Source organism: Carlito syrichta, unplaced genomic scaffold, assembly GCF_000164805.1.
Source record: "Carlito syrichta isolate Samal-C Ts95f unplaced genomic scaffold, Tarsius_syrichta-2.0.1 Scaffold303129, whole genome shotgun sequence".
Lineage (NCBI taxonomy): Eukaryota > Metazoa > Chordata > Mammalia > Primates > Tarsiidae > Carlito > Carlito syrichta.
Window position 1 is genome coordinate 357,868 of NW_007247225.1, and position 17,287 is coordinate 375,154.

General features: G+C 54.0%; 1 protein-coding gene across 2 annotated transcripts in view; it reads right to left on the reverse strand.

Moving 5' to 3' along the window:
• Nucleotides 1–8,734: 8,734 nt before the first annotated feature.
• Nucleotides 8,735–17,287, reverse strand: part of POC1A (POC1 centriolar protein A) — a 75,048-nt gene continuing 66,495 nt past the window's right edge. For both annotated transcript variants that reach the window (XM_008057805.2, XM_008057804.1), the window contains one exon: nucleotides 8,735–9,489. In XM_008057805.2, coding sequence (XP_008055996.1) covers nucleotides 9,391–9,489 — 99 coding nt within the window. In that variant the 3' untranslated portion in view covers nucleotides 8,735–9,390. The remainder of the gene's footprint in view (nucleotides 9,490–17,287) is intronic.

Sequence of the window (17,287 nt, forward strand, 5' to 3'; positions counted from 1 at the left end):
GGAGAGGAAGGGGTTGAAGTGGATCCTGGAAAGCCTTACCAAGACACCTGGTTCCACTATCGGCATCCCCTCCCTGAGCCTCAGTTCCTTCCTCTATCAAAGGGGGATACAAGCCCGGGCACAATGGCTCACACCTATAATCCCAGCATTTTGGAAGGCCAAGGTAGGAGAATTGCTTGAGCCCAGGTGTTTGAGATCAGTCTAGGCAACATAGAGAGAAGTTGTCTCTATGAAAAGTAAAAAAGATAGCTGGGTGTGATGGCATGCATATGTAGTCCTAGTTACTTAGGAGGCTAAGGTGGAAGGATCGCCCAAGCCCAGGAAGTTGAGACTGTGGTGAGCCATGATTGTGCTGCTGTACTCCAGCTCGGGTAACAGAGTGAGATTCCAACTCAGAAAAAAAAAAAAAAGTGTGGGAGTGGGCACCAGTGGCTCACAACCTATAATTCCAGTACTTTGGGAGGCCAAGGCAAGAGGATTGCCTGAGTCCAGAAGTTCAAGCCTGGGTAACACAGCAAGACCTTGTATCTACAAAAATAAAAATAAATAAATACTTGGGGGAAAAAAGGGAATACAGTTATACCATGCAAGACTGCTGTGAGGCAAGAGGAAACAAGCTGCTCAGCCCTTTCTGTGCTGACAGTGGGGAGAGGGCTCAGGGGTAGGTAAGAACCCCCTTGTGGGAATATCCCTGGAGTGGAGGCTTGGAAGGGGTCCTGTGAACAGCTGTGCCAGGGAGTGTGGGCAGAGTGGACTCTGAGCAAAGAGGCTGGCCCCAGTGGAAAGGGAAATGGAGACAAAGAAGCTCTTCTGAACCTAGAGCCAGGGGCTGCCCCCATCCTAAGGCTGATGTCGTGGTGAGGTGGTAGCATGGACACTCCCAACACCCTGGGCCTGCTGGTGCAGGTCCCATCCCATGGGAAGGCCCTGACTTCAGGCCTCACGCCTCTGCGCCCGCGCCAGCCTACCCTAGTCTCCCATGAGGAAGAAATGCCAGGTCTCGGCCTGGCTCAAGGCAGTCCTACCTCCAAGACTTGGCCACACCAGCCCCCTGCTGGTTCCTCTGCTCCCCTTCCTTAGCTGTCACCTCCATTCAATTCTCACCCTTTATTTGGACTCAGCAGAGAACAATTCCTGCTGGGACCCTTGGGGAATTTTTGCCCACCCTTCCTGCCTCATCACTGCTCTTACTTTTTTTTTTTTTTTTTTTTTGAGTCGTCTCAGTCTGTCACCCAGACTAGAGTGCAGTGGCACGCTCACGGCCACCACAGCCTTGACCTGCTGGGCTCAAGTGATCCTTCTGCCTCAAGTTTCCAAGTAGTTGGAACCACAGGCATACACCGCCATGCCCAGTGAATTTTTTTGTATTATTGCAGAGACGAGATCTTGCCATGCTGCTCAGACCGGTCTCGAACCCCTGGGATCAGGAAATTCTCTTGCCTCTGCCTCCCAAAGTGCTGGGATTACAGGCATGAGCCACCGTGCCTGGAGTCACTGCTCTTCCTAATAGCATTTTCCAAAGTGGGTTCCATAGAACAGCAGGCCCACCAGGTGCATCTCAACACAAAGGGTCATGTGGTCAAGTGTCCTGAAACACCATGAACTCTATGGCCCCAATTGCATTGCACAGGAGTGTGTTAAAGGCCCTGACAAGCTCTGCAGGGAGGCAGCTGTCTTTACTTCGTTCATGCTGGCATTTCCTAAACCCTGGTGACCATAGCACGTTTTTTGTTTTTTGGGTTTTTTTTTTTTTTTGCATAATCTCAACTGACAGCCCATGGAATTGGGCCTTCAGCGTGTCTTTCAGGGAAGAATGTGGACTTATGTTGCTCGGTGGCTGTTCCATATACCACATTCTCTTTCCTGGACTTCCCTTTCTATTTTTCAGATGGGAAGCTGAGGGTCATCAAGTTCGTTGTTCAGAACCCCACACTCTTGGGCCTATTTGAGGGGTCCTGAGATTTGCTTCTCACACACAGGTCCAGCTGCCCCAGTAGGATCAGAAGCCCCCGGGCCTGGCTGCTGGGAGGCAGAATGCTTCCACAGGCGCCAGGAGCAGGCAGGAGAGGAATGAGATGAGCTGGAACGCCTAGCCACGCTTCCCTCCACCGGCATCAGCCGGCTTCTGCCTATGCCCAGCTCCTTGTGCTCTCCAGCTTGGGACTGCATAGGGCCAGATGGGGGCCAGACACCGAGAGGCCACTGTGCCTCAACATGGGGGCTGCGGACAGGGCCCCCACCCCAAACTCGGGCCAGAGTTGGGTTACGGGCCCTGAGGGTCTCCTAATGAGTTCCACATGCTAGTGGATACCTCCGAGAGGAAATGGGAAGGAGCTGGGGAGGGGGATAGGGGGCCTGAGAGGGGATTGGAAACATGTGTTTGTGGAGGAGGAAGAAAAGGAGGAGGAAAAGAGGAGGGCGGAAGACTTCATCCCCAGGAGTTCTGGTGCTCACCCCCCACGAGGTTGGCTGCCAGGCTCACAGGCCCTGGCGGAGGCCCCCAGGCCAGTGGACTGCTGTGGAGTGGTAGGCGAGGCCTCTCAAAGCCCTGCTTCTCTCCTTCAGACAGAAAAAGCCCGCATCACTGGCCCTGTTTGGCTGGGGTTCTGGGCCATTAGAGGGGCAGGATAGAACCAGGTGGGTGGGTTTGTGAGGGGATGAGAAAGCCCCTTCACATCCAGTTGGCCAACCAACAGCAAAACACTTATTTATATCCAACCCCGCTGCGCCACACCCCACCAGAGAGGACCTGGTGCAGCAAGGCCATCGACTCCTCCTGCCCTAACACCCACTTTTGTCCCTGTCAGCTAGCAGACAGGCATGGAGGCCCGGCATGTGTGCTGGCTGCCCTACCTTCCTTCCCTCCCTGTGGGGGCTGTGCAGAGGCACCTGGCTTGGCTTGGTGGCTGGAAGTCTCATTAGAAACATGCTGTGCAGGAGTCCTACCGGCATGTGGGCTGGGGGTTGTCCAGCGAGAGACCTTTGGCAGTCAGGGAGCAGAGTCTGAGGCCTTACAGAGTACAGTGGATCCCTCTCCTGGGGGCACTGGTTGAGCCCCAGGTTAGCCCAGCCGGGCAACTGAGACTGAGCCTGGAGTGGGCCCTATAGCCAACTGGCTGGCCTACAGGACTCCGATTGAGGGCCCAATCCTCAGCCCCAACTCTCAGCCACCTCCCTGAGCCAGGATTGCAGCTCAGCAGGGATGAACCCGGCTCGCAGAACTTTGTGTGAATTGTCTCGGCAAATCTCCCCAGCAGTCCTCCAAGGCCACATTGGCTCTTACCCTATATTATGGATGAGAGGTCAAGGCACAGAGAGGTGAAGTCAGAGTATTCCTGGCAGCAGGAACAGCGGGTGCAAAGACCCCGAGGCTGGAACGTGTCTGGTGTGTCCAAGGAACTGCCAGGAGCCAGGTGTGGCTGGAGAGGATTGAGGGGTAGGAGCAAGTTGGGCCTTGGCTGTGGAAAGCACCATGACCTGTGCTTGGAGGAGGCTGGGAACCACCTGAGGGGTTTGAGCTCAGATGGCATGAGCTACAAGTTTTCTTTTTATTATTACTCTGACATCTCAGCAGACTGGCTTCTGTGTTGAGAACAGATGGAGTAGGCTGAGGGCAAAAGTGGGAGACCAGGCAGGAAACGGACAGGCAACATCCAGCAGGTCGTGGTTCCCTGAAGGGCTCACTCCAGGATGGCTCAGGAGGTAGGCAGGCCAGGATTCTGGGAAAGGCTGGAAGAACTCTCACCTGACCTGCCCCAGCCTGAGGCTCTCATCCCCCACCAGCGGGACCAACAGGACTGAGGCTCACCCAGACCGGTCTCCAGCAGAAGACTTTGGGACACCTCTCAAGGGCCATGAGGATCCTTGGAGGCCTCACAAGTGACCCTATTCCTAGGCACACCCCAACTATTTGGGGTGCTGGTCCCAACCCAAGAACCAGGGGCAACCCTGGAAGCAGAGGTCAGCTTCACGGTTCCAGCCAAGGAGTGTCACGGCAGCATCCCCAATGGGCCCCCTGGCCTCTGCAACAGGAGAGCGCCTTCTGTCTCCAGAAAGTAGACGCCTGTGTGCTGCCCAGAGGACCCAGGAGGGCTCATTACACTGCTTCTCCTGCTCCAGGTTTCAGAGGTTTCTGAGGAACACATCCAGGAACAGTCATCATGGGGGAAATTCTGGGACCTGAGCTGCACGTGGGGAGTGGGGGTTTTGCTGGCCCCGGAGAGCATGACCAGTGTTCCATCCCAACCTGGGGCACGAGGGCATGCCTTTGGGGTGGCTGTGGCTGGGGTCAGAGTTTGAGGGGCTCAGTCAGGTGGAGTGGGCACCATAGGAGCTTCCAAGGGAGCTGCATGGTTCTGGGGAGATCTTCCAGATTAAGACAAGGACCCAGGCTGAGACTCACCAGGGAGAGTAGAGGTCTGAAAGGAGGCCAGTAGAGTGGGCCATCTGAAAGACACATGGGCCCTCAGTTACGCCGGAGATCAAGAGAACAACATGGGCTGGGTAAACATGGGTCCCAGGGATGCCTCTGACTCCAAAGTCGGTCCTAATTCCAAAGTTGAGTCCAGATGCCCAGCTGGGAAGTGTGGAGATGGACGGGACTGATGTCAGCCCATGTGGCTGAGTGATGCTGCTCAGCATGCGCCCTGGCTCCTGCAGGCCAGGCCTCTGCCCACAGGGTACCCACAAAAGATGCCCAAGTCCCATTTTCAGGAACACATGCTGTGCCTAAAAGAGGCTTAAGGCGGAGAAAGGGAAGCTGTAAGATCACATCACTTTCTCTCCTGCCAAGGTTCCTCATCCCAGCATTCAGATTTCTCATGAGTGGTAGGAGAGAACCGGTGGGTGTGGAGGTTTCTGCTACAAGCAGCACTCCAGGCAGCTGGGCTCTAGGTGGCCTCACCTAAAGTGAAAACACTCTCTGGCCTTGCTCTATAAATAGGCTCTTGGGAGTGTTTCCACATGGGCAGCTCCTAGCAGGAGAGGCTGGCACAGAATACTTCCTAATGGCTTTGCCGCAGGGCCTCTGGGCTGGCTCCAGACTCGCGGTGAACATGACTGGGGGAACCTCACATCCTGGGCCTCTGTGGGCCATGGAGACAGAGAAACTTCTAGAGGGGTACTTTCCCAAACTGGGCAAGAGAGTGAGCCCATGGTGCCAGGACAGCCCAGAGGCTGGGATGGGCTGGACCCTACCAGGCGCCGGCATAAGGCCCTATGCCAGGGCGGCAATGCTCACAGGAAGTGGGATGACGCCCCAGGGCGCCAGGGCAGCCTGGGCGGGTTGGGGCAGGCTGATGTGGAGAACCCCTGGGGGGATTCTTGTCCCCCTTAAATGGCCTCACATCAATTAAAACCGGAGCCATCAGGGGCCCATCTTGAACAAATCATTTAGGAAGATGAGGTTAATGACAGGGAGCTGGGACAACAGGAGCAGTGTGACTCACTTGCTCAGCGGGCTGGGTTTCCGGGATTCTGGGCAATCACAAACACCCACCACCAAGCCTTGCTTGCCCTAGTGGTGGCCTCAGTGACAGCAGAAGAGGTAGACTCCCACTGGTGCCCCCGACCCCACTGCTCTGCCCTTGACCAGAGTCCCACTGCCACAAAGGAATCATGAAGTTGTGGCAAGCAAGCCATAGGACAGAGGGCCAAGGGCTGTGCTGGGTGTCAGGATGGCAGAGTTCCTGGGCAGACTGGCTCATGCCACCCGAGTCTCTGGAGAAGTGGGTGGCTGGGTGACCAGGCCTGCGGGGACCTTTCGATTCTTAGCCTGGCAGGTGCTCCCGGGGTATGGTGACTCAGGTGTGAGGGGCAGGAGGACTTGCCATGGGTTGGGGCTGGACTTGGCAGGTTCTTCCTGGGAGCTGCTAGGCTTGTCGTCCAGACCACATCTCAGCTTTTCCAGAAGGAAATTCAGATTCCGAGGAAACTGGCAGGGGGTTGCAATTTAATTTATTTCACGTTGGGAAAATTAGGGCACAGAGGGTGGGGGGTGAGCGATTGGGAATTGCTGCTGAGATGCATTTCCTAACAAAAAATGTGGACCTAATCTCATCTTCCTAACAAAAAAAAAGGAGAGAGAGAGAAAGATGCCTGCAATTTGGTTTTCTGGAAGCTCAGTTACCAAATCCAAAATTAGGAGAGATGACGGCTGAGCCGAGGCATTTGCATTTCCAGAAGGGCCGCTTTTGTGCTTGGCAGCAAGAGTGGGGGATCAGCCATCGGATAGGGCTAGCAGGGAATGTCACTTGGGGAGACACCACAAGAAAGGCCTCATCACAGGATGCCCATCCTTGCCAAGCCACCTCCAGCCTACTCAGGCCCCTCACTCCCCTCTGCTTATGAGGGCCCCCGCACACCCAGCCCTGCCTGCCACCATCCCAGACAGCGCGGTGTGCAGCCCAGGGATCCTGCAGCATCTTCACAGGGTGAGGGTATGGAGCTGAGGGACAGCGCTTGGAACAGTCACAGCTCCCTAGGACCTCTGAGGAGTAACCTGGAGCCCCAGATTCTCAGAGCAGTGAGGTTCCCAGTGAGTTTCACATGAGCAAGAAAAGGAACTCTTTTGGGAAGAACGTAGGCACCAAATGAGAGCCTTAGTCCCCCACAGTTCTGCCCTCGGTGTGGGGATACATGCTGATCCCCAGGCTTGGCCCAGGCAGGTCTCTGTGTTGTTTGAAAGACAAGTGCAGCTTTCCAAGAACCATCCTTCCCCCAGATTCCATCAAGGGAGGCTTGTAGGCGTGAATGTGTAGGAACTGCCTCAGCGGGCCCGGCCTGGGCCAGCCTGGCAAAGCTCCCCAAGACAGCCCGGAGGGCTGTGAGCATGGGCTTGTCCAAGGTTGGCCATGGCTCTGGCCTGCCTCCATCTGGAGAGCCCATGTCAGGTTAGTCCCAGGACACCCTGATATCATCCTACAAGAAAAGTGTGTGGGAGAGTAAGTACCCCCTCCTGACTGTTTACATCTAATAACTGGTGGGGCTTCCACTGGCAATAAGCAACCAGGGACAAATGCCATGCCCACTACCCCCAGACCATTTCCCTCAACTCCTCCGCAGGAAATGGTGGACTTCTGAGAGATTCTGAACTTGATCCTGATGTAAATGAAGACAGGAGTGGCCGCAACCCTGATCTGACCTGTGAGCAAGAGCTGTCACATGTCTTGGAGAGTCTGCTCATGTCCTGCTGCCCCCAGCAAGGGGCCATATCTGTCTTTGGAGATGACCTAGCCACGGCTGGCTGCTCAAATCACCCAAGTCCCCACAACTAGTAGGTCCAAGACCAGGTCCAGAAGCCACAACCAGCAATCTAGGGCTGGTCAGCAGCGGTCAGAGTGCTGGCATGGGAGGGAACTGATAAGGTTGGCCCCACAAGCTGGAACCCCTCTGCTCTGAGCAGGCTGACTTGTGGCCACCTAGACTCTCCTTAAAAGCCTCCAGGGAGGCCGAGTTCGGTGGCTCAGCCTGTAATCCCAGCACTTTGGGAGGCTGAGGTGAGTGGATTGCCTGAGCTTGCAGGTTTGAGACCAGCCCGGGCAACTTGGCAAGACCTGTCTCTACAATAAATAAAAAAATTAGCTGGCATGGCAGCACATGCCTGTAGTTCCAGCAACTTGGAAGGCTGAGGCAGAAGGATCGCCGGAGCCCAGCAGGTCGACACAGATGGCTGTGAGCAGCGTGCCACTGCTCTCCAGCCTGAGTAATGGAGTGAGATTCCAACTCAAAGAAAAAAAAAAGAAAGCCTCCAGGGATGGGGCGCTCACTACCTCCCGAGGTTGCTGAGAGCCTTAACTGCCAGTTTGGACCAACAGACCTGCCAGATTCTTCTACACACCGGCAGGCCATGTGGAGGAACTGCAGCAGGTCCCCAGTGGCTTCCAGAACATCTTGAACCAGCAGCCACTTCCCCACCTACAGCTCATGAGAAGTATGTCACTGAAAGCATGACCTGTCGTTTTGGTGGGACTGGTGCACAATGGGCTTCCCTTGAAGACTTGCTCTGCACCAGATATAGTGCAGCACATACCTTGCAACCACCTGGAGGAGTATGTATCACCACCACTTCACACAAAAGAACCTGAGGCTCAGAGAACCTAGGTCAAAATGTGGAGGCCACACAGTTGGCAGCAGGCAGAGCCTGAGGCCTAACCCTAGGCTGTGGCTTGCTTTTCACCCAGCAAGGGCTGAGGAAGTGGCTTCCCCATTCTTGTTGCTCATCAGAATTCAACCAATATGCCCCCTTGTCAGTCCATGCTGAGGCCGCAAAGGCAGGAATCCACCGACCAGCTCCTGGGAAGGTCTAGCATTGTCCCCCATCCCTCAGAATAGGGCAGGTGTATTTGAGGATAAAGACCCCTCTGGCCAGCTGAGCCCCAAGAAGCCAAAGACTGAAGGCGTAGATAACACGCAGACATATGGAAAGTACTCGCTGACTTCTCCAGCAGATGCAGAGGAAAGAGTCCATGGAAACCCTCATGAGCAAACGGAAATATGGGTGCCTTAGGCCTCCGAGTCTTAACAGAAGCAGCCAGTGGGCTCCAGCCAGAGGGAAGCAGGTGGCATGCAGGGGCTGCTCTGGCTGCCTTTGCTCCCCCAACCCTGAATGGCTGCAAAGGAGGGTGCCCTGGCCTTAGAGGCAATCCGGGCAGGAGCAAAGTCTCCCAAGTTGCCCTTTTCGTTCTCTCTGTAAGGGCCCCAGGGATGGGAGGACAGATTAGATCTCACCCAGAACAAGCCATTCCTGCAAGAAGTGCAATAAAGTCAGCTTTAATTTTCAGATTCCTTTGCCCTCACTCATGCAAGGAGAAGGAAGCCACCAGGCCCCAGAGGACATGTGTGGAACAGAAATCAAAACCACTGCAAAGCCATCCCCTACTCCAGAGGGCTTGTTCCTGGATGGACCTGACTCACATAGGCCCCACTTTAGAGAAAACTCCTGGCTCATCCAACCAAAGAGCAGACCAATTTCTAAGCCATGGCAGGGGTGGGAAAAGCCAGTCCCAAGTCTCAGCAGTAAGGTGAGTGAAAAGCAGGGTGTTTGGGACCACCTCCTCTGGCGCAGGGGCTGGGGAGGCTGCCATCTTAGGACTCCAAGGTAGCAAGCATTTCCAAGTGGCTCCTTCACATTAAGCAAAATGTGGTCCTGGCAGTCAGGTCTTAGGCATCTTTTTATGTGAGTCCTGCCCACTGGGGCCTCTGGCTGCTAGATGGAGGGCCTCCTGGTACAAACGGCAAAGTGGAAGGCAGCACTGCATATCCCTGGGGCTCTGGTACGGATGTGATTCCCAAAGAGTTGAATCCCCTTTATTGTTTTATCCAAGTCCCACAGTAAAAATCCCTGGCCTGCCACCCCCAAATTGACCAAGTTCCTGATTCTTGCTCCCCTGATCACGGTGTTGTTCTCTGCATGATTAGTTGCTGGTTCTCCAGACACTGCTTCAGCTTGTCTTCTGTCAGTGTCAGTCGCTGCTCCAGGATGGAGACTGTCTGCAAAATAAAAGGTGGTCAGGCTCAGAACAGAGGGGCTGCCCTAGCGACCCCACTGGCCAGTCCCTGCTTGGCTGCCTCAGCCCACTGCCCAAATACCAGGTACCACTCTTCCTGCCTAGGGGTTCTGCCTGGCCCTTTGTCTCTGGAAGCTGTTGGGACAGTCCTTGCCTTTATGGCCACTCCTCCTCGCTCTGGATGGTTGATCTCTGATGTTTGTGAGCAGGAGGAGAACAAAGTGAGGGAAACTAGATGGCAGGTCCCACAGTCCTTGGTCATTTCTCAAGGCAACCAGGAAGTCAGGGATCCTCAGCCCTGATGATCTGGCATTTAGGCTGGAGTTCTGGAGCAAAACCAGATTTCTTGATTGGGCCAGGCGCTATCCATAAACAACTGGAGACCAATAACCATTGCCATTCCAGAGGTGAGAAAACCGTACCCACAAATGAAGGCACTCCACTTGGGTCCTGCCCTTGACTCAGGCCCTTCCCCTCTACAACTGGAAGGGCCTCTCAGGCTTGCAGGGGACAAAGGCTGGAAGGTGAGTCTCCTGAGGCCAGCAAAGTCTCTGCCTGCCCAAGTCCAATAAGGATGACTGCAGGATGTGTCATCTAGGAGTTAGGCCGAGGGTGATCACAGGCAAGTGACAACTACATATCTCTGAAATCATTTTCTCCTCCGTAAGTGGGAAGGACAACACCAAGCTCACAGCATGGGTAACAAGCATGCCCAGCACGTGCTCAGCAGCTCAACCCATGCTGGCTACTATGACCACGTCTGTCATCATATTGCCCTCCTGAGGCCAATCCCTTGCTCTCCTGGCCTCTCTCACACACCCATTATGAGGGCTCACCTGTGGACCTGGCCGCCTGGCCTGCCAAATGCCCCCAGTCACTGGGCTATGTGTGCTTCATGAGCGGTGCAGACACAGCTCCCAGACCGGCTGTGAAAACCTGCCCTTCTCCTCTGGCTTTGGACAGAATGTCAGCAGAGGGGCAGCCATGTCTGGGAACTCATGTGCTCCTTGAAGAGGGGCTGGTCCCCTGCAGGCCTGCCCCACCCATTACTTGCACAGGTTGGCCCATGCAGCTACGACAGTTGGGCTGACTGAGTGGCACTATTGCATGACAGGCCCATGCTGCCCACTGCACAAGGTCCCGTGAACGGGGCAGACTTGATTCTTGCACTGTGACGCCTACAGGCATCAGAAGGGTTCGATAAATTTCACCCGTGGACTTTCCCAAGAGGTTTTACCCCCTTTCCTGGGGCTCCGTGAAGACTCTGGGCCCTGGTCCAGTGGAAAGGAAATTTTCCTTTCATACATCTAATAAAACATTGAAACATTTTGCGAGGGAGTTTTCCCCTAAGGCTGCTATAAATTCTCTTGACATCCAGCACGATGTCAGCTGCCATGGAGGGTGCGCCGCCTGGTAGCTGGTCCCTTCTGAGAGGCCGTGAGGGCTCTGTGAATCCTGGGCTGCAGAACAGAGCCTGGAAAAACTGCTGCCCATGGAACACGAGCTGAACCCTGAAAGGCAGAGCTGAGCTGAAAGGGACCACATCATGTCCCCCTGTGCTGGCCAGCCAGTGGGCAGAGGGTCTGCATCTCATAAAAGTGTCGGTGGAAACAGCCCCCGGCTGGCCTGGGGCAGCATTCCTGGAAGTTTCCACTGGCTGCTGTGAAACTCACACAGAGCCAAAATCATTCTTCATCCAGACTTTTTCCGATGGCCCCAAACTCAAGGCCACAGCGGAGAAGCCGAGCCTGCTGCTTTTCCTCTTCTGCCTTTATTTTTAAACTTTTCACAGGAGCTCAATTTCCAAACGTGGAGATAGTGGGCTCAGAAAATGTGGGTAAGGTGCTGGGCCATCATCAGCACAGGGCCTCCACTGAGTCCCACGGGGTCCCATACTTCAGCTCAGGAGGAGCGTGGTCACTAAGTTTGCTGATAATTGTCTTTGAACAGAGAGGTGTCATCTATTTCACAACCAGCCCTCCATAAAGGGTGCCAGCCCCATTGGGGGCCCTACCTTCTGGAGCTTTGGGGGACACTTCATAGCATGTTGTGGACAAACAGTCTTTTAAAAAGTCTACCACCTCTCAAGCCTGCATCTCTCCTACCTGCCTCTCTCCAGTTTCTCCCTTCCTAGCAAGGCATCAGAGGAGCTGTGTCATCTCTGTTTGATTTCTGCTTCCCCTATCCCTTCTGCCTACTCTGCCAAGGTACTGGGTGACAGCCACCATCAGGAATAAGCCCACCAGATACTTCCCAGAAACACTGATGCCATCCAACCCCCCTCTGAACTGGGAGATGGCCAGGGAGAGGAGGAAGCTTTTTTGGATTTCTGTATGTTAGAATGCTGCCTGGCATTCTCTGCTCCATGTATTTTTCTTATTCATCCCACTCCAATAAAGCAGGGGTCCTCATTTTCATGGAAAATGGTTATCCCTCATGATAAAGTAAAACTTGGAAATCTTATTCTCAGATTTTGCTAGTGTGTCTTCCCTCTACGAGGGAAAGGGTTTCCATAGTGATGGAAAGGCCTTCCTCAGGGGCATCCGAGTGGCAAAGGTTGCACACACTCAGGGCTGGTAGTATAGACAGATCATCTGTGGGGAGTCTGCCCAGGTCACAGGCCTAGAGCAGCCAGGATGGGCCACCACAGTGCAACTGTACTTCACCTGGCCTATGCGAGGATGCGAAGAGAACATGTGAAAAGGAATATGGGGTAGGGTGGGGCATCCCTGGCAAGGACTGGTTTGGGGCCACACCATGTGACCTTGTTCGTAGTGTGTGTGACCCTGACCTACTGGTTTAGAGTAACAAAGGGTGAGCACATTCCTATGCCAGTGTCAGGTGCACAGTAGGGCTCAGTAAATACATGCTGCCTCAGTGTGCAGAGGCTGCCACCATTCCTTCCTGCTGCCCAGTGCGACATGCAAGGTAGCCCAGGCCACGCCTGTGATCCAACCCCCGGTGGGGTCGAGTCAAACAGGCTGCTTGCTGCCTGCCTCACCTCATGCTCCAGTCCACCCTGGGGATTCTCCTGCCACACAGTGCCTGTCCTAGCCACGCTGGAGACATGGCCACACTGGAGGTAAGGCCACACCTGCGCTGGAGGGCAAGGAGGAGCACTTTCCAGGCCAAACCCTCTGTAATCTTCCTGAGTCCAAACTCAACAGCCCAATAGCTTCGACTTTCTTTTATTCAGGGGCAAATGAGAACTGACTTCCCAAGCAACCCTCTGACCCACACTGCCTCTCACCTTGCTCTGTACAGAGCAGCAGGGGATAGAGGACTAGGCCTGGCCCCTCAAAAAGTTTCCAAAGAGGCGCAGGCTGGGTCAGGTGTCGTGAGGGAAATTGCCCTGCCTGACACAGTTGTCCAAGGGCTTTGACTTTTGGGCAGGATCAAGGGAAACTGAAGAAGGGAGTGGGGAGTCCAGGGTTCAGGTTGCTGGGTAGGCCGGTAGCCAGGAAAGATGGCCCATCTCCCCAGACTCCTTCATTCCGGGGTCCAAACTCTGTCTGTTGACCTTGGAGTAGTCAGGCAGTTCATTCCCTCCCCATGGATCTTGTGTTGCCCTTGCAGCTGATTCCTAAGTCCTCTCTATAATTAGGGTAAGGAGCCCAGACATGAGGAAGACCTAGCGGGAGGACTGGGCCGGGGAGGGTGTCACTCTGATGATTCTTGACACTCTCTGCTCTGCAGGCATCTCTTGGCAGCTGATGTCCATGGAGCACTCTTGGTGCCAAGCACTTTTCAACAACCCTTCAAGGTAGGACTTTTATCATTTCCATTTTTCAGATGAAGAAACTGAGGCACAATGATATTAAACAACTTGCCTAAAGTCACACAGCTTACAAATGACAAACCTAAGCTGTCAACCCAGTAGACTGGCTCCAGAGTACACACTAAAACACTGGGTAGTGTACATCTTGGCTTTGTCCCCATCACACGTAGCTAAAGAGAGCCTTGCTGGTCTCATGACCCAGGAGACCTACTTATCCCCCACCTGCTACTTCCAGCCCTGATGCCCAAATCCAAGCAGCCTGAGAGAAACTTGTGCATCCCAGTCCTCACCCAGTGGTGGCTACCTTCTGTCCTGGCTTTGACTGCCCACCCTAGCTGCTCAAGACTACATAAACAGAAGCTCCCAACCTCCAGACCATGGTGGAGAACCCTCAGGACCACCCAGCAGACCTCTCACACCATCAGACCACTCTCAAGAGACAGTTCCCAGGCCTCAGATATCTCCTCCCTCTGAAAAGCAGTCTCCTACCACTAAACATTTAGGTTTGGAATTATCACAAAAGTCATGACAGTAATTCATTTGAGCCATGAAAAGTCAATACTATAGGAATGTACCAACAAGAAGCTCCCTTAGGTATGCAATGAGAAACTGCTCTAATACCTTCATTTTGGACACCTTCCTTCACGGGGGCATTTGTGTCAACAGTGACACAAAATCAGCCTAGGACCCCTAGCACCCTCCTGCCGCTTTGAGGGTGGAGATAAAGCTGCCTGGCATGTCCTGCAGGGCCCGGCCCCATCTCCTGCCATCTCTGATGCCCCCTCATTGCTCCAACACATGAGCTAAAACATGCTGTAGGACTCACCCGGGTCACTGCTAGGTGCATCACCCCTTAAAGACTAGGCTCAACTTTAAACGAGGAACCTCCCTCCCTAAATTGGAATGACAAGAAGCCATACTGAGGACATCCCCCCTGCCTAGGCACTGCCACCCTTCACCCAGTACTGTCTGCCTCCCAGGGTCAGGGCCCTCATGGCAGGGTTCCAGAAGTTTGTATCTTCAAAGTCACATCCGTCACAAGGGTCACTTGGGGGCTCATTTCAGAACCATTTTTGCCTGCTCTGTTACCAGCAGTTTCCAGGAAGCCATAGACCCTCTCACGAAAAACCTTGGTTTTTGAAATACTTCTTTTTGTATTGAATGTATCCTATTGTTTCTCTAGACCACAGGTTAGCAAATGAAAGCCTGCAGCCTGTTTTTTGTAAATAAGGTTGCACAACCATGCCCACTGGTTTACATATTGTTTCAGGTTACTTTCTGGCTACAACAGGTGGTTAAGTAGTCATGGCAGAGACTATATGACCCACAAAGCCTAGAATACTTACTGTTTAACAGTAAGTTTACTGACCCTTGCCCTAGATTCTCTTTCCCTTACTCAAGTCCTGACTGAGTACCTCCCTGTGCCAGGTGAAGTGGCCCTGAGGAGGTGAGGAATGAGTGAAGGCCGAGGGAGTTCATCAGGCAAGAGGGATATAGGAAGGAAGGGCACTGGGGCCAAAGGAAAAGTGTGTACAGTGAGCTGGTGGCGAGGGAGAGCTGTATCTCTACCTTGAGAGTGGCAGGAATGTGCTGGGAAGAGGGGGTTGGTTCCTAAGCTAAGGGTGTGTGAGACACTTCTGGCTGCTACATGGGGATAGTTTGGGGAACAGCTATGTGGTGGAAGCCGGTAAGATGCAGGCAAGAGAGAGAACAAAAGGGGATGATGGTGGCTTGGACTGGGGGGAGGTGAAACTAGTAAGGAACACGGATAAAACCAGAGATACCCACAAAAAATGAACCATCGCCACTGGGTGGGAGTCAGATGGAGGACCCGAGGGTGGGGGGTGGTGTTCCTTGAGGCCAAGAACACAGGACAAAGACTGGCCCTGCAGGAGAGGCAGAAGTCAGACTCTAAATAGGACAGGTCAGGTGTGAGGCCCCTGAGAGAGCTGAGAAGAAGCCTGAGCCAGCAGCAAGATTGTTCTACATTTTCAAGACTCTCTCACTACTGAGATCCTCACTACTAGGGGCAGGAAGCAGCAAGGGAGAAGGAGAGGAAGGGGAGGTCAGTGAATCCACCAGCCCCCTGCAGGATGGAGAGAAAAGTTCAGTGCCCGGAAGCTGAGGGCCCTCAGGGCCCAGGACGAAGTCAGCTATGGGCTGAACTCCTTTAAGAAGCAGCCTGCCTCCTCAGTGGGGATGAGGGAGGGCCCGCCCAGACCAGGTGACCCAACAGGGAGGGTGCTGAGGTGCTGGGGACCAGAACCAAAAGTGTGGGGAGAGGCCAGCTCCGGCTAGCCCTCAGTAGCTGGACAGTGGGCCTAAGAGCTTAGGCCAGGGGATGGGGTTTCTAGCATGACTCAACCTGAGCTCTCCAAGGAAAAGCCTCCTGGGAAAGGCTGAACAATGGCATTCAATTGGAATCCTAATTTTCCTGCTCAGGGGAGAGAAGACATTGTGATCTACCTCCCATTGGGGCAACATTCACAGGGCGAGTGCCTCTTCTCTCACTCACAGTTCAAGACGTGTAAGACATTTTATGTAACACCCTAAAGGGCCTTCTGAGCATGGTATAAAAAGAACTGATTTTAAAGTGACAGGCTTTTATTTTTAGTCCCCTAAAAATTGTAGTTATGCCCAAGGAAGTTGTACTGAAATACCAGTCCTTAGAGACATGTCTGGCACCTAGGCCCCCAACTTCAAGTGGAAGAGAAACACAACACTGAGGACATTTCAACCGACGCCCCCACTCTGCACCTCACTACCTCAGACACCTCTTTTTCTGGTGGCATCAAGTTATTAGGTGTCTGCTGAAGGCCTGCTATGGGCCCCATGGAGCTCTGGGACCTAACAGTTAAGTCCAGATTCCACATCATCCCCCATGTCCACCAATGGCCCAAACCGGCCATTTCAGCCATCCTGCATGGGACAGAGTCTGGGTTTATGTATCTCTGTTGGTCCCCAAGGTGGCTGGGGAAAGAAAACAGCTCTTCTGAGGATGAAGACTCAGGCATCTGGGGCCCGGTGAGGCCAGCAGGGGCTTGCGGGCCCTCCGCATGACTCCATAGAGGAGAGAGGCCTGGTGGCATGACACTGCGATGGGCTCTGTATAGGTCCAGAAGTCTAGGCATGGCACAGAGAAGGCGAGGGTCCCGTGCTCCCTGGGAGGATAAAGCCCCTGCCCCCGAAAGTGGTGAAACAGAGCCAGCAAGGGCAGGTGCAACTCGCCTGGCTGCTCCTCACACCTCACGGGGTGATGCAGTCCCTATGCCCATGCTTTCTCTTCCACTCCAGTTTCGCCCTGGTGTTCTCCCTGCACTGTGCAGGTCTTTTCTTTGTACCTCTTTTCTCTTGCTGTCCACCTGTCCCCAGACTCCCACTTCCTCCCACTTTGATCTCCCCTTCTTTCAGCCCCACAGGCCTCTTTTCCCCCCGGCTTTGTTTCCACTTGAAGCGGGCTTGTCTTGCATTTTGTTCTTAGTTTTTTCTCCCAGTTCTCATTTCTGTTTCTCTTTAAGGCCTTTTCTTCACCCCCTTTCACTTTGTGTTTAGGAAAAAGGCAAGGAGAACAGGAACAGAGTGTGTGTCTGGCCCAGAGTGACTGAGCTCCAAGTGCAGTCCAGGCCCCTGCCATGGCTCACCGGCTCTGAGGCCGATGCTGGGGCTGCCTGATCTGGGAAGGCAAGTGCCATCTCTGATAGGAAGGCCTCTGTGAGAAAACAACATAAGATGGGTCGATGCAAGAGCTTTCCAAGTACCAGGTACAGCAAGTGCAAAGGACCTGAGGCACACTCTTGGAACTGTCAGGAGGCCAGTGTGATTGGCCTCAAGTGGTTGAACAGGAGAGAGAGATATGGTGGCCACAAGGAAGGTAGAGAAAGAGTCCCAGGGCACTCAGCTTGACAGGGAAGCCTCCATTCCCTAGCACTGTCTCACTAGGTTCACAGGTCAGAACAGGTACAGCCAGGGAGGATGGTGCTCCCACATGCCTGTGGCCAGTTTG